Source organism: Bombina bombina, chromosome 1 (assembly GCF_027579735.1).
Source record: "Bombina bombina isolate aBomBom1 chromosome 1, aBomBom1.pri, whole genome shotgun sequence".
NCBI classification, from domain to species: Eukaryota; Metazoa; Chordata; class Amphibia; order Anura; family Bombinatoridae; genus Bombina; species Bombina bombina.
Genome location: NC_069499.1, coordinates 1,222,583,623 through 1,222,600,210, shown reverse-complemented (window position 1 = coordinate 1,222,600,210; position 16,588 = coordinate 1,222,583,623). Strand labels below are relative to the sequence as shown.

The window sequence follows — 16,588 nt, the reverse complement described above, 5'->3', positions numbered from 1 at the left end:
ATCTATCAAATCTATCTATCGTATCTATCAAATGTAGCTATTGCATCTATTGATCTATCTATCTAATCTATGTATCTATCTATCAAATCTATCTATCTCGTGGGCGGACTGTTATCTGACAGCCACTTGTGTTTCGGCCAAATGTCCGTCGGCCAAATGTCCGTCTGCCAAATGTCCGTTGGCTAAAGGTCCGGCCACGATTGCAAGCGCAGTGCCCCAAATTTGAAGTAGGAGGACCGACCAAGCATCTTTTTCCATCTCCTGGTTCCTAAAATCCATGCCATATACACATCCTCTGATAGGGGACACCGCAGTGGAAGGTACCCGGCCGAAATTTCTTTGCACAAAAGTCAATCCCCAACCTGTACTCGATTGTGCAAAAGGAAGTAACCTTACCATGGGTCCCATACCGCACGTCTTGTAATTCTCTGTCTGGGAAATTATCTATCTATCAAATCTATCTATTTATCTATCAAATCTATCTATCATATCTATCAAATGTATCTATTGCATCTATTGAGCTATCTATCTAATCTATGTATCTATCTATCTATCTATCTATCTATCTATCAAATCTATCTATCTCGTGGCCGGACCGACCAAGCATCTTGTTCCATCAAATCTATGTATCGTATCTATCAAATGTATCTATTGCATCTATTGATCTATCTATCTAATCTATGTATCTATCTATCTATCTATCAAATCTATCTATCTCCCGGTTCCTAAAATCCATGCCATATACACGTCCCCTGATAGGGGACGTAACAGGGATTAAACTGATAAGAATAGTAATACTTAACACACCACTCATATCTGGTGGCACAGTAGATTGCACTCGCAGTGCCCCAAATTTGAAGTAGGAGGACCGACCAAGCATCTTTTTCCATCTCCCGGTTCCTAAAATCCATGCCATATATATGTCCCCTGATAGGGGACATAACAGGGATTAAACTGATAAGAATAGTACTACTTAACACACCACTCATATCTGGTGGCACATTAGATTGCACGCGCAGTGCCCCAAATTTGAAGTAGGAGGACCGACCAAGCATCTTTTTCCATCTCCCGGTTCCTAAAATCCATGCCATATACACGTCCCCTGATAGGAGACACCGCAGTGGAAGGTACCCGGCCGAAATTTCTTTGCACAAAAGGCAATCCCCAACCTATACTCGATTGTGCAAAAGGAAGTAACCTTACCATGGGTCCCAGCCCGCACGTCTTGTAATTCTCTGTCTGGGAAATTATCTATCTATCAAATCTATCTATTTATCTATCAAATCTATCTATCTATCATATCTATCAAATGTATCTATTGCATCTATTGAGCTATCTATCTAATCTATGTATCTATCCATCTATCTATCTATCTATCTATCTATCTATCTATCTATCAAATCTATCTATCTTGTGGCCGGACCGACCAAGCATCTTGTTCCATCAAATCTATCTATCGTATCTATCAAATGTATCTATTGCATCTATTGATCTATCTATCAAATCTATCTATCTCCCGGTTCCTAAAATCCATGCCATATACACGTCCTCTGATAGGGGACGTAACAGGGATTAAACTGATAAGAATAGTAATACTTAACACACCACTCATATCTGGTGGCACAGTAGATTGCACGCGCAGTGCCCCAAATTTGAAGTAGGAGGACCGACCAAGCATCTTTTTCCATCTCCCGGTTCCTAAAATCCATGCCATATATATGTCCCCTGATAGGGGACATAACAGGGATTAAACTGATAAGAATAGTACTACTTAACACACCACTCATATCTGGTGGCACATTAGATTGCACGCGCAGTGCCCCAAATTTGAAGTAGGAGGACCGACCAAGCATCTTTTTCCATCTCCCGGTTCCTAAAATCCATGCCATATACACGTCCCCTGATAGGGGACACCGCAGTGGAAGGTACCCGGCCGAAATTTCTTTGCACAAAAGGCAATCCCCAACCTATACTAGATTGTGCAAAAGGAAGTAACCTTACCATGGGTCCCAGACCGCACGTCTTGTAATTCTCTGTCTGGGAAATTATCAATCTATCAAAGCTATCTATTTATCTATCAAATCTATCTATCATATCTATCAAATGTATCTATTGCATCTATTGAGCTATCTATCTAATCTATGTATCTATCTATCTATCTATCTATCTATCTATCTATCTATCAAATCTATCTATCTTGTGGCCGGACCGACCAAGCATCTTGTTCCATCAAATCTATCTATCGTATCTATCAAATGTATCTATTGCATCTATTGATCTATCTATCTAATCTATGTATCTATCTATCTATCTATCTATCAAATCTATCTATCTCCCGGTTCCTAAAATCCATGCCATATACACGTCCCCTGATAGGGGACGTAACAGGGATTAAACTGATAAGAATAGTAATACTTAACACACCACTCATATCTGGTGGCACAGTAGATTGCACGCGCAGTGCCCCAAATTTGAAGTAGGAGGACCGACCAAGCATCTTTTTCCATCTCCCGGTTCCTAAAATCCATGCCATATATATGTCCCCTGATAGGGGACATAACAGGGATTAAACTGATAAGAATAGTACTACTTAACACACCACTCATATCTGGTGGCACATTAGATTGCACGCGCAGTGCCCCAAATTTGAAGTAGGAGGACCGACCAAGCATCTTTTTCCATCTCCCGGTTCCTAAAATCCATGCCATATACACATCCCCTGATAGGGGACACCGCAGTGGAAGGTACCCGGCCGAAATTTCTTTGCACAAAAGGCAATCCCCAACCTATACTCGATTGTGCAAAAGGAAGTAACCTTACCATGGGTCCCATACCGCACGTCTTGTAATTCTCTGTCTGGGAAATTATCTATCAAATCTATCTATTTATCTATCAAATCTATCTATCTATCTATCTATCTATCTATCATATCTATCAAATTTATCTATTGCATCTATTGAGCTATCTATCTAATCTATGTATCTATCTATCTATCTATCTATCTATCTATCTATCTATCAAATCTATCTATCTTGTGGCCGGACCGACCAAGCATCTTGTTCCATCAAATCTATCTATCGTATCTATCAAATGTATCTATTGCATCTATTGATCTATCTATCTAATCTATGTATCTATCTATCTATCAAATCTATCTATCTCCCGGTTCCTAAAATCCATGCCATATACACGTCCCCTGATAGGGGACGTAACAGGGATTAAACTGATAAGAATAGTAATACTTAACACACCACTCATATCTGGTGGCACAGTAGATTGCACTCGCAGTGCCCCAAATTTGAAGTAGGAGGACCGACCAAGCATCTTTTTCCATCTCCCGGTTCCTAAAATCCATGCCATATATATGTCCCCTGATAGGGGACATAACAGGGATTAAACTGATAAGAATAGTACTACTTAACACACCACTCATATCTGGTGGCACATTAGATTGCACGCGCAGTGCCCCAAATTTGAAGTAGGAGGACCGACCAAGCATCTTTTTCCATCTCCCGGTTCCTAAAATCCATGCCATATACACGTCCCCTGATAGGAGACACCGCAGTGGAAGGTACCCGGCCGAAATTTCTTTGCACAAAAGGCAATCCCCAACCTATACTCGATTGTGCAAAAGGAAGTAACCTTACCATGGGTCCCAGACCGCACGTCTTGTAATTCTCTGTCTGGGAAATTATCTATCAAATCTATCTATTTATCTATCAAATCTATCTATCTATCATATCTATCAAATGTATCTATTGCATCTATTGAGCTATCTATCTAATCTATGTATCTATCTATCTATCTATCTATCTATCTATCTATCTATCTATCTATCAAATCTATCTATCTTGTGGCCGGACCGACCAAGCATCTTGTTCCATCAAATCTATCTATCGTATCTATCAAATGTATCTATTGCATCTATTGATCTATCTATCAAATCTATCTATCTCCCGGTTCCTAAAATCCATGCCATATACACGTCCTCTGATAGGGGACATAACAGGGATTAAACTGATAATTATAGTAATACTTAACACACCACTCATATCTGGTGGCACAGTAGATTGCACGCGCAGTGCCCCAAATTTGAAGTAGGAGGACCGACCAAGCATCTTTTTCCATCTCCCGGTTCCTAAAATCCATGCCATATATATGTCCCCTGATAGGGGACATAACAGGGATTAAACTGATAAGAATAGTACTACTTAACACACCACTCATATCTGGTGGCACATTAGATTGCACGCACAGTGCCCCAAATTTGAAGTAGGAGGACCGACCAAGCATCTTTTTCCATCTCCCGGTTCCTAAAATCCATGCCATATACACGTCCCCTGATAGGGGACACCGCAGTGGAAGGTACCCGGCCGAAATTTCTTTGCACAAAAGGCAATCCCCAACCTATACTAGATTGTGCAAAAGGAAGTAACCTTACCATGGGTCCCAGACCGCACGTCTTGTAATTCTCTGTCTGGGAAATTATCAATCTATCAAAGCTATCTATTTATCTATCAAATCTATCTATCATATCTATCAAATGTATCTATTGCATCTATTGAGCTATCTATCTAATCTATGTATCTATCTATCTATCTATCTATCTATCAAATCTATCTATCTTGTGGCCGGACCGACCAAGCATCTTGTTCCATCAAATCTATCTATCGTATCTATCAAATGTATCTATTGCATCTATTGATCTATCAATCAAATCTATCTATCTCCCGGTTCCTAAAATCCATGCCATATACACGTCCCCTGATAGGGGACGTAACAGGGATTAAACTGATAAGAATAGTAATACTTAACACACCACTCATATCTGGTGGCACAGTAGATTGCACGCGCAGTGCCCCAAATTTGAAGTAGGAGGACCGACCAAGCATCTTTTTCCATCTCCCGGTTCCTAAAATCCATGCCATATATATGTCCCCTGATAGGGGACATAACAGGGATTAAACTGATAAGAATAGTACTACTTAACACACCACTCATATCTGGTGGCACATTAGATTGCACGCGCAGTGCCCCAAATTTGAAGTAGGAGGACCGACCAAGCATCTTTTTCCATCTCCCGGTTCCTAAAATCCATGCCATATACACATCCCCTGATAGGGGACACCGCAGTGGAAGGTACCCGGCCGAAATTTCTTTGCACAAAAGGCAATCCCCAACCTATACTCGATTGTGCAAAAGGAAGTAACCTTACCATGGGTCCCATACCGCACGTCTTGTAATTCTCTGTCTGGGAAATTATCTATCAAATCTATCTATTTATCTATCAAATCTATCTATCTATCTATCTATCTATCTATCTATCTATCATATCTATCAAATTTATCTATTGCATCTATTGAGCTATCTATCTAATCTATGTATCTATCTATCTATCTATCTATCAAATCTATCTATCTTGTGGCCGGACCGACCAAGCATCTTGTTCCATCAAATCTATCTATCGTATCTATCAAATGTATCTATTGCATCTATTGATCTATCTATCTAATCTATGTATCTATCTATCTATCTATCAAATCTATCTATCTCCCGGTTCCTAAAATCCATGCCATATACACGTCCCCTGATAGGGGACGTAACAGGGATTAAACTGATAAGAATAGTAATACTTAACACACCACTCATATCTGGTGGCACAGTAGATTGCACGCGCAGTGCCCCAAATTTGAAGTAGGAGGACCGACCAAGCATCTTTTTCCATCTCCCGGTTCCTAAAATCCATGCCATATATATGTCCCCTGATAGGGGACATAACAGGGATTAAACTGATAAGAATAGTACTACTTAACACACCACTCATATCTGGTGGCACATTAGATTGCACGCGCAGTGCCCCAAATTTGAAGTAGGAGGACCGACCAAGCATCTTTTTCCATCTCCCGGTTCCTAAAATCCATGCCATATACACGTCCCCTGATAGGGGACACCGCAGTGGAAGGTACCCGGCCAAAATTTCTTTGCACAAAAGGCAATCCCCAACCTATACTCGATTGTGCAAAAGGAAGTAACCTTACCATGGGTCACAGACCGCACGTCTTTTAATTCTCTGTCTGGGAAATTATCTATCTATCAAATCTATCTATTTATCTATCAAATCTATCTATCATATCTATCAAATGTATCTATTGCATCTATTGAGCTATCTATCTAATCTATGTATCTATCTATCTATCTATCTATCTATCTATCTATTTATCAAATCTATCTATCTCGTGGCCGGACCGACCAAGCATCTTGTTCCATCAAATCTATCTATCGTATCTATCAAATGTATCTATTGCATCTATTGATCTATCTATCTAATCTATGTATCTATCTATCTATCTATCTATCAAATCTATCTCCCGGTTCCTAAAATCCATGCCATATACACGTCCCCTGATAGGGGACGTAACAGGGATTAAACTGATAAGAATAGTAATACTTAACACACCACTCATATCTGGTGGCACAGTAGATTGCACGCGCAGTGCCCCAAATTTGAAGTAGGAGGACCGACCAAGCATCTTTTTCCATCTCCCGGTTCCTAAAATCCATGCCATGCCGAAATTTCTTTGCACAAAAGGCAATCCCCAACCTATACTCGATTGTGCAAAAGGAAGTAACCTTACCATGGGTCCCAGACCGCACGTCTTGTAATTCAATGACATCTATCTATCTATCAAATCTATCTATCTCGTGGCCGGACCGACCAAGCATCTTGTTCCATCAAATCTATCTATCGTATCTATCAAATGTATCTATTGCATCTATTGATCTATCTATCTAATCTATGTATCTATCTATCTATCTATCTATCTATCTATCTATCTATCAAATCTATCTATCTCCTGGTTCCTAAAATCCATGCCATATACACGTCCCCTGATAGGGGACGTAACAGGGATTAAACTGATAAGAATAGTAATACTTAACACACCACTCATATCTGGTGGCACAGTAGATTGCACGCGCAGTGCCCCAAATTTGAAGTAGGAGGACCGACCAAGCATCTTTTTCCATCTCCCGGTTCCTAAAATCCATGCCATATATATGTCCCCTGATAGGGGACATAACAGGGATTAAACTGATAAGAATAGTACTACTTAACACACCACTCATATCTGGTGGCACATTAGATTGCACGCGCAGTGCCCCAAATTTGAAGTAGGAGGACCGACCAAGCATCTTTTTCCATCTCCCGGTTCCTAAAATCCATGCCATATACACGTCCCCTGATAGGGGACACCGCAGTGGAAGGTACCCGGCCGAAATTTCTTTGCACAAAAGGCAATCCCCAACCTATACTAGATTGTGCAAAAGGAAGTAACCTTACCATGGGTCCCAGACCGCACGTCTTGTAATTCTCTGTCTGGGAAATTATCAATCTATCAAAGCTATCTATTTATCTATCAAATCTATCTATCATATCTATCAAATGTATCTATTGCATCTATTGAGCTATCTATCTAATCTATGTATCTATCTATCTATCTATCTATCTATCTATCTATCTATCTATCTATCTATCTATCTATCAAATCTATCTATCTTGTGGCCGGACCGACCAAGCATCTTGTTCCATCAAATCTATCTATCGTATCTATCAAATGTATCTATTGCATCTATTGATCTATCTATCTAATCTATGTATCTATCTATCTATCTATCAAATCTATCTATCTCCCGGTTCCTAAAATCCATGCCATATACACGTCCCCTGATAGGGGACGTAACAGGGATTAAACTGATAAGAATAGTAATACTTAACACACCACTCATATCTGGTGGCACAGTAGATTGCACGCGCAGTGCCCCAAATTTGAAGTAGGAGGACCGACCAAGCATCTTTTTCCATCTCCCGGTTCCTAAAATCCATGCCATATATATGTCCCCTGATAGGGGACATAACAGGGATTAAACTGATAAGAATAGTACTACTTAACACACCACTCATATCTGGTGGCACATTAGATTGCACGCGCAGTGCCCCAAATTTGAAGTAGGAGGACCGACCAAGCATCTTTTTCCATCTCCCGGTTCCTAAAATCCATGCCATATACACATCCCCTGATAGGGGACACCGCAGTGGAAGGTACCCGGCCGAAATTTCTTTGCACAAAAGGCAATCCCCAACCTATACTCGATTGTGCAAAAGGAAGTAACCTTACCATGGGTCCCAGACCGCACGTCTTGTAATTCTCTGTCTGGGAAATTATCTATCAAATCTATCTATTTATCTATCAAATCTATCTATCTATCTATCTATCTATCTATCTATCTATCTATCATATCTATCAAATTTATCTATTGCATCTATTGAGCTATCTATCTAATCTATGTATCTATCTATCTATCTATCAAATCTATCTATCTTGTGGCCGGACCGACCAAGCATCTTGTTCCATCAAATCTATCTATCGTATCTATCAAATGTATCTATTGCATCTATTGATCTATCTATCTAATCTATGTATCTATGTATCTATCTATCTATCTATCTATCTATCTATCTATCAAATCTATCTATCTCCCGGTTCCTAAAATCCATGCCATATACACGTCCCCTGATAGGGGACGTAACAGGGATTAAACTGATAAGAATAGTAATACTTAACACACCACTCATATCTGGTGGCACAGTAGATTGCACGCGCAGTGCCCCAAATTTGAAGTAGGAGGACCGACCAAGCATCTTTTTCCATCTCCCGGTTCCTAAAATCCATGCCATATATATGTCCCCTGATAGGGGACATAACAGGGATTAAACTGATAAGAATAGTACTACTTAACACACCACTCATATCTGGTGGCACATTAGATTGCACGCGCAGTGCCCCAAATTTGAAGTAGGAGGACCGACCAAGCATCTTTTTCCATCTCCCGGTTCCTAAAATCCATGCCATATACACGTCCCCTGATAGGGGACACCGCAGTGGAAGGTACCCGGCCGAAATTTCTTTGCACAAAAGGCAATCCCCAACCTATACTCGATTGTGCAAAAGGAAGTAACCTTACCATGGGTCACAGACCGCACGTCTTTTAATTCTCTGTCTGGGAAATTATCTATCTATCAAATCTATCTATTTATCTATCAAATCTATCTATCATATCTATCAAATGTATCTATTGCATCTATTGAGCTATCTATCTAATCTATGTATCTATCTATCTATCTATCTATCTATCTATCTATTTATCAAATCTATCTATCTCGTGGCCGGACCGACCAAGCATCTTGTTCCATCAAATCTATCTATCGTATCTATCAAATGTATCTATTGCATCTATTGATCTATCTATCTAATCTATGTATCTATCTATCTATCTATCTATCTATCAAATCTATCTCCCGGTTCCTAAAATCCATGCCATATACACGTCCCCTGATAGGGGACGTAACAGGGATTAAACTGATAAGAATAGTAATACTTAACACACCACTCATATCTGGTGGCACAGTAGATTGCACGCACAGTGCCCCAAATTTGAAGTAGGAGGACCGACCAAGCATCTTTTTCCATCTCCCGGTTCCTAAAATCCATGCCATGCCGAAATTTCTTTGCACAAAAGGCAATCCCCAACCTATACTCGATTGTGCAAAAGGAAGTAACCTTACCATGGGTCCCAGACCGCACGTCTTGTAATTCAATGACATCTATCTATCTATCAAATCTATCTATCTCGTGGCCGGACCGACCAAGCATCTTGTTCCATCAAATCTATCTATCGTATCTATCAAATGTATCTATTGCATCTATTGATCTATCTATCTAATCTATCTATCTATCTATCTATCTATCTATCAAATCTATCTATCTCCTGGTTCCTAAAATCCATGCCATATACACGTCCCCTGATAGGGGACGTAACAGGGATTAAACTGATAAGAATAGTAATACTTAACACACCACTCATATCTGGTGGCACAGTAGATTGCACGCGCAGTGCCCCAAATTTGAAGTAGGAGGACCGACCAAGCATCTTTTTCCATCTCCCGGTTCCTAAAATCCATGCCATATACACGTCCCCTGATAGGGGACACCGCAGTGGAAGGTACCCGGCCGAAATTTCTTTGCACAAAAGGCAATCCCCAACCTATACTCGATTGTGCAAAAGGAAGTAACCTTACCATGGGTCCCAGCCGCACGTCTTGTAATTCTCTGTCTGGGAAATTATCTATCTATCAAATCTATCTATTTATCTATCAAATCTATCTATCTATCTATCGTATCTATCAAATTTATCTATTGCATCTATTGATCTATCTATCTAATCTATGTATCTATCTATCTATCTATCTATCTATCAAATCTATCTATCTCATGGCCGAACCGACCAAGCATCTTTTTCCATCTCCCGATTCCTAAAATCCATGCCATATACACGTCCCCTGATAGGGGACGTAACAGGGATTAAACTGATAAGAATAGTACTACTTAACACACCACTCATATCTGGTGGCACAGTAGATTGCACGCACAGTGCCTTAAATTTGAAGTAGGACGAACGACCGAGCATCTTTTTCCATCTCCCGGTTCCTAAAATCGATGCCATATACACATCCCCTGATAGGGGACGTAACTGGGATTAAACTGATAGGAATAGTACTACTTAACACACCTTATAATAACGCAGAGAGAGGCAACGCAGAGAGAGGAGTCTGAAGAAGAGGAGTCAGAGGAGGAAGGTGGCTTTGAGGAGGTGGAAGACCAAGCACAGCAGGTGTCCCAGGGGGCTTGTTGTCACCTTTCGGGACCCTTGATGTTGTACATGGCTGGGTGGAGGAAGAGACCTTCAATGACATCAGTGAGGACAAGGAACGGGACATGGCTAGCTTGGTATCCAACCTTGTGCAAATGGGGAGTTTGCGGTTGTGCAAATGGACTGTTTGCGGTTGTTTGCGGTGCGTTAAACGGGGAGTTTGGTCTGTCACTGTGAAGTGGGCACAACCCTTACACTACCTGATCAATACAACAGCATACCTGATGTTTTAAAGCACGTTATTCCAAACAATTTAGGAATGTTAGGTGATTTATGCCCTTTATGGATTAAAACCAGACTCTGCATCAACTATGTAATTTTCCGTGGTAGTTTTGCCATGGATCCCCCTCCGGCATGCCACAGTCCAGGTGTTAGTCCCCTTGAAACAACTTTTCCATCACTATTATGGCCAGAAAGAGTCCCTGTGGGTTTTAAAGTTCGCCTGCCTATTGAAGTCTATGGCAGTTCGCCCGGTTTGCCCGTTCGCAAACATTTGCAGACGTTCGCGTTCGCTATTCGCGAACGGAAAATTTTAAGTTCGCGACATCATTACTGGAGAACTCAAGTAAAGTGTGTAGGGCTATAATAAAAGTATAATAAAACACATCTATTTATTTACATAGATGATAGATGATAGCTAGATAGATAGCAATTAATAGATAATGTTATACTTTGTGAAGAACTCCACTATTTCTTCTTCTTTTAATTGCACCTTCGGGTTACCACACTGTTGAGTTAGCACCCGAGCAATAGCCGAGACCTGAATTTTGTAGAGTGCTCCATAAAAGTGTACTAGGTAAGGAATTTTGCACGGCCGGGCTATACGACCTCCAGATGTTAGTGTCCCAGTGGCTTTCATATAATATTATTTGCAATATGATTGCAAACATAAAAGAGTTATTGATTTCACTTGAGTGGTGTTGCACACATCAGTGCTAATATGTTTACACTCCACTAGGCCTTAATTAGAAGATCTGGGTGAGTTCTCTACAAAAGAAGAAATCCAACCTGCAATCCATGCAGACCAATTCTGGGAATAAATTTAGTGTCATTGTGCTAACCTTCTACAAGTAGAATATCTAAATCTGATAAGGGGATAATTACATTATTGGATTTTACTGTATTTTTTTATATATTTTGAAACACCTTAATTATTATTATTATCATCTTTATTTGTTAAGAGATTTGCATGATCATACATGAAGATGGTAGAAAATGTATATATTCATTATCCTATAATAAAAAGGAAATGTATACCATGAATGTTTACAAAACAACTTCTTTGAAGTATTTTATGGAACCATTATCATGTTCCCTGTGTTCATGACTTTTAAATGTGATAACATGTTTCCTTTTTTTTTACTGGCTTCCTTTTTGCCCTAGGTGTCTGTAACTGTCAGAATAATACTGCTTGCAGTTATCATGACCTTCTGCAAAATTTGAGTCTGAGTGACATTAGCTCACGTCCAGTGAAGGATTGGACAAAGCCATCTACTGTATTTATAAACATGCTCCTGTACACTATTATAAACTTGGTAAGTTCCTACTCTGTTTTTCTCTTTTTGCTCATGCTAAAGTTTAACTGTCCATGTGTGTGCACCAGGGAGAGTGCAAAATATAAATATTAGCACTGAAAAAAGGGACGGCACTGGAATGCTTGTAAATCAGAACACTTTTTATTGTAAACATATACTAAAACAAATATTGGATTAAACATTTCTCAATACTTCAATTATATTCATACACTGGTAAGTAGATAGATCACAATAATCACACACTCATCTCATCAGGTGCCAAGCACTTTGTGTAAGATCCATAGTCGAAAAGGATGATCTTCCTGGAGCCATTCTGAGGTAATCGATGACTCCAGACTAGTCATCAGAAGCCATGCTGAAGTAAGCCCCAAATATTTAAATTAGATGACTCTAGAATCATTCACTGGCTGTTCATGCTTGTGAAGCAATCAGTAAGGTAATCTGCAAAATATCCAGAATTCATCACCCAATTTTTTTTTACCTTAGCTGATAACTTTACAAGCCTGATGATGTCTGATGATGTGCAAATGACTTCTAAAGTAGTTTGACTATCATTAAATGACTCCAGGATGGCCTCCAAAGTAATCCTGTTTATTTTGGGATGTTTTTACCAAAATCTCATTCCAACAGGAACAGGACACAAGTATATTCCCACAGAGACAGTGTGATATTGAATCTCCACAGTTCACCAAAAATACAAAATCAATCTACTTCTTTCTGCACCAACTTGGGATACCCTAAAACATGTATACCCTTACAACAATAAGTAGTGTAGCTACTTTCCTGTACATTATAATAAAATGTATACTAGACAAATATATATCAGTCATAATAGACATTAGTTATGTTTAGAGCTTGGATAAAGTTAGGGTTACAGATGAGGGGTAAGTATTGTGAATATGAAGTCTTAACATCTAAAATTTTAGCTATTTTATTCAATGCTATTATCAAGTTATGTATCATTTTACATTGTTTCATTTTCATAGGAGATTTTTCAGGTGGAATGTGGAGTAGAGCTATGGGGGAATACGGATGACTCACAGCTTCATATAGCACTACTATTGTATAGTAGTCTGCTCTCACTATCCAATCCATAGCAATCTTGCTAATACATACTAGATTCTATAGTTCAATGTCTGGCATTGCAAGTCCCCCGTTCATTCTAGAAAAACACAATTTTTTTTATAAAAGATGGCTTTTCTTTTTCTCCCCCATACGAATTGAATTACCATTTGTTTATATGACATTAAATTCTTTTTTTTTTTATTATATTTGGTAGATTTTGTCTAAGATATAATAGTTTCGGGAATAATAGCATTTTTATCAAATTTACTTTGCCCGTTAATAATAATTTGAATTTTGCCCATTTTTCCATGTCATGTTTAATGTTAAGGAAAACTGGTGGTAATTAAAATCATACCATTCGTCAATATTTTTAGAGAGCTTAATTTTTACAACAATAAGTAGTGTAGCTACTTTCCTGCACATTATAATAAAATGTATACTAGACAAATATATATCAGTCATAATAGACATTAGTTCTGTTTAGAGCTTGGATAAAGTTAGGGTTACAGATGAGGGGTAAGTATTGTGAATATGAAGTCTTAACATCTAAAATTTTAGCTATTTTATTCCATGCTATCATCACGTTATGTATCATTTTACATTGTTTAATTTTGATAGGAGATTTTTCAGACGGAATGTGGAGTAGAGCTAGGGGGAATACGGATGACTCACAGCTTCATATAGCACTACTATTGTATAGTAGTCTGCTCTCACTATCCAATCCATAGCAATCTTGCTAATACATACTAGATTCTATAGTTCAATGTCTGGCACTGCAAGTCCCCCGTTCATTCTAGAAAAACACAATTTTTTTTATAAGAGATGGCTTTTCTTTTTATCCCCAGTACAAATTGAATTACCATTTGTTTATATGACATTAAATTCTTTTTTTTTTATAATATTTGGTAGATTTTGTCTAAGATATAATAGTTTCGGGAATAATAGCATTTTTATCAAATGTACTTTGCCGTTAATAATAATTTGAATTTTGCCCATTTTTCCATGTCATGTTTAATTTTAAGGAAAACTGGTGGTAATTAAAATCATACCATTCGTCAATATTTTTAGAGAGCTTAATTCCAAGATAAGTAAATGCGTCTATTGCCTCTTTGAATGGGTAATCTGTATAGAATTTTTATTTTTTATTTAACCAGTAAATTTCAGTTTTCTGTGTATTTATTTTATAACCTCAAAACCTGCCTAATTCCTGTAAAATCTTTGTCAGGATTGGTATATTTTTCTTAGTGTCAGTTAATAAAACGAGTAAATCATCAGCATAAAGTAATGTTGTTATTTTCCTTTTACCCAGCTTGATCCCTTCTAGTTCTTTTCTTAACAAAATGACAAGTGGCTCTAAAGCTAAATTAAATAGGTAAGGAGAGAGTGGGCAACCTTGCCTGGATCCTCTATGTAGGAAAAAATATTCTGAGGGGGTGCCATTTATAATAACGGAAGCTGAAGATGTATTATAAATTTGAGAGACACACTGTAAGAAGGATCCCGCAACTCCAAACTTTCTTAGAGCTGTAAATAAGTGGTCCCAAGTTATAGAGTCAAAGGACTTCTCATCATCTATTGAGATTATAGCTGTATCAATGTTGTTCTTCTTTTGTTTTTTACCTGTTTGTTCTTGCGCAGTATTAAGTATGAGCTGTAATTTGCGGAGATTACGGGTAGAATTTCTACCTGGCATGAAACCAACTTGATCTTTGTGTATAAGTGAACCCATAAAAGATTTTAATCTTGTTGCTATAATGTACATTAATATTTTGTAGTCACCGTTTAGTAGGGAAATCAGACTATATGAGGCAATATCTTCTGGATTTTTTTGTTAAATCAGTGTTATTAAAGATGCTGCAAAATATCGAGAGCATGTTAATTTGTTTGAGAAATATTGATTAAACAAGTCTACCAGCAGAAAACTATCGGCTAGATTACGAGTTTTGCGTTAGAGGCTATGCGGTGCTAATGAGCAGTTTTTTCTCACCGCTCACTTACCTGCAGCGCTGGTATTATGAGTTTTCAGAAACCCGTCGTAAAAAGACAAGAAGTGAGCGTTGAGCAAAAGTTTGCTCATTACCGCACTCCAATATCAGCGCTGCTTAAGTCAGCGGTGAGCAGGTGTAACGTGCTCGTGCATGATTTCCCCATAGGAATCAATGGGGAGAGCAGGCTGAAAAAAAGTCTAACACCTGCAAAAAAGCAGCGTAAAACTCAGTAACGCAGCCCCATTGATTCCTATGGGGAAATAGATTTTATGTCCACACCTAACACCCTAACATGAAACCCGAGTCTAAACACCCCTAATCTTACACTTATTAACCTCTAATCTGCCACCCCAGACATCGCCGACACCTACATTATATTATTAACCTCTAACTGCTGCTCCAGACACCACCACCACCTACATTATACTTATGAACCCCTAATCGGCTGCCCCCAAAATCGCTGCCACCTACATTATATTTATTAACCCCCAAATCTGCCGCCCCCAATGTCGCCGCCACCTACCTACACTTATTAACCCCTAATCTGTCACCCCCAACGTCGCTGATACTATAATAAACATATTAACCCCTAAACCGCCGCACTCCCACCTCGCAAACATTAGTTAAATAGTATTAACCCCTAATCTGCCATCCCTAACATCGCCGCCACCTACCTACATTTATTAACCCCTAATCTGCCGCCCCCAATGTCTCTGCCACTATTTTAAAGTTATTAACCCCTAAACCTAAGTCTAACCCTAAACCTAACACCCCCTAAACGAAATATAATTTAAATAAATCTAAATAAATATTCCTATCATTAACTAAATTATTCCTATTTAAAACTAAATACTTACCTGTAAAATAAACCCTAAGATAGCTACAATATAACTAATAGTTACATTGTAGCTAGTTTAGGATTTATTTTAATTTTACAGGCAAGTTTGTATTTATTTTAACTAGGTAGAATAGTTATTAAATAGTTATTAACTATTTAATAACTACCTAGCTAAAATAAATACAAATTTACCTGTAAAATAAAACCTAACCTAAGTTACACTAACACCTAACACTACACTATAATTAAATAAATTAACTAAATTAAATACAATTACCTAAATTAAATTAAATTAGCTAAAGTACAACCCCCCCACTAAATTACAGAAAATAATAAACAAATTACAGAAATTTAAACTAATTACACCTAATCTAATAGCCCTATTAAAATAAAAA

General features: G+C 38.4%; 1 protein-coding gene across 2 annotated transcripts in view; it reads left to right on the top strand.

The window, feature by feature from the left end:
- The window catches only part of LOC128647604 (5-hydroxytryptamine receptor 3A-like), a 124,280-nt gene that overhangs the window by 22,513 nt on the left and 85,179 nt on the right, over nt 1–16,588 (top strand). For both annotated transcript variants that reach the window (XM_053700367.1, XM_053700361.1), the window contains exon 2: nt 12,151–12,302. In XM_053700367.1, the coding sequence (XP_053556342.1) occupies nt 12,151–12,302 (152 nt within the window). The remainder of the gene's footprint in view (nt 1–12,150; nt 12,303–16,588) is intronic.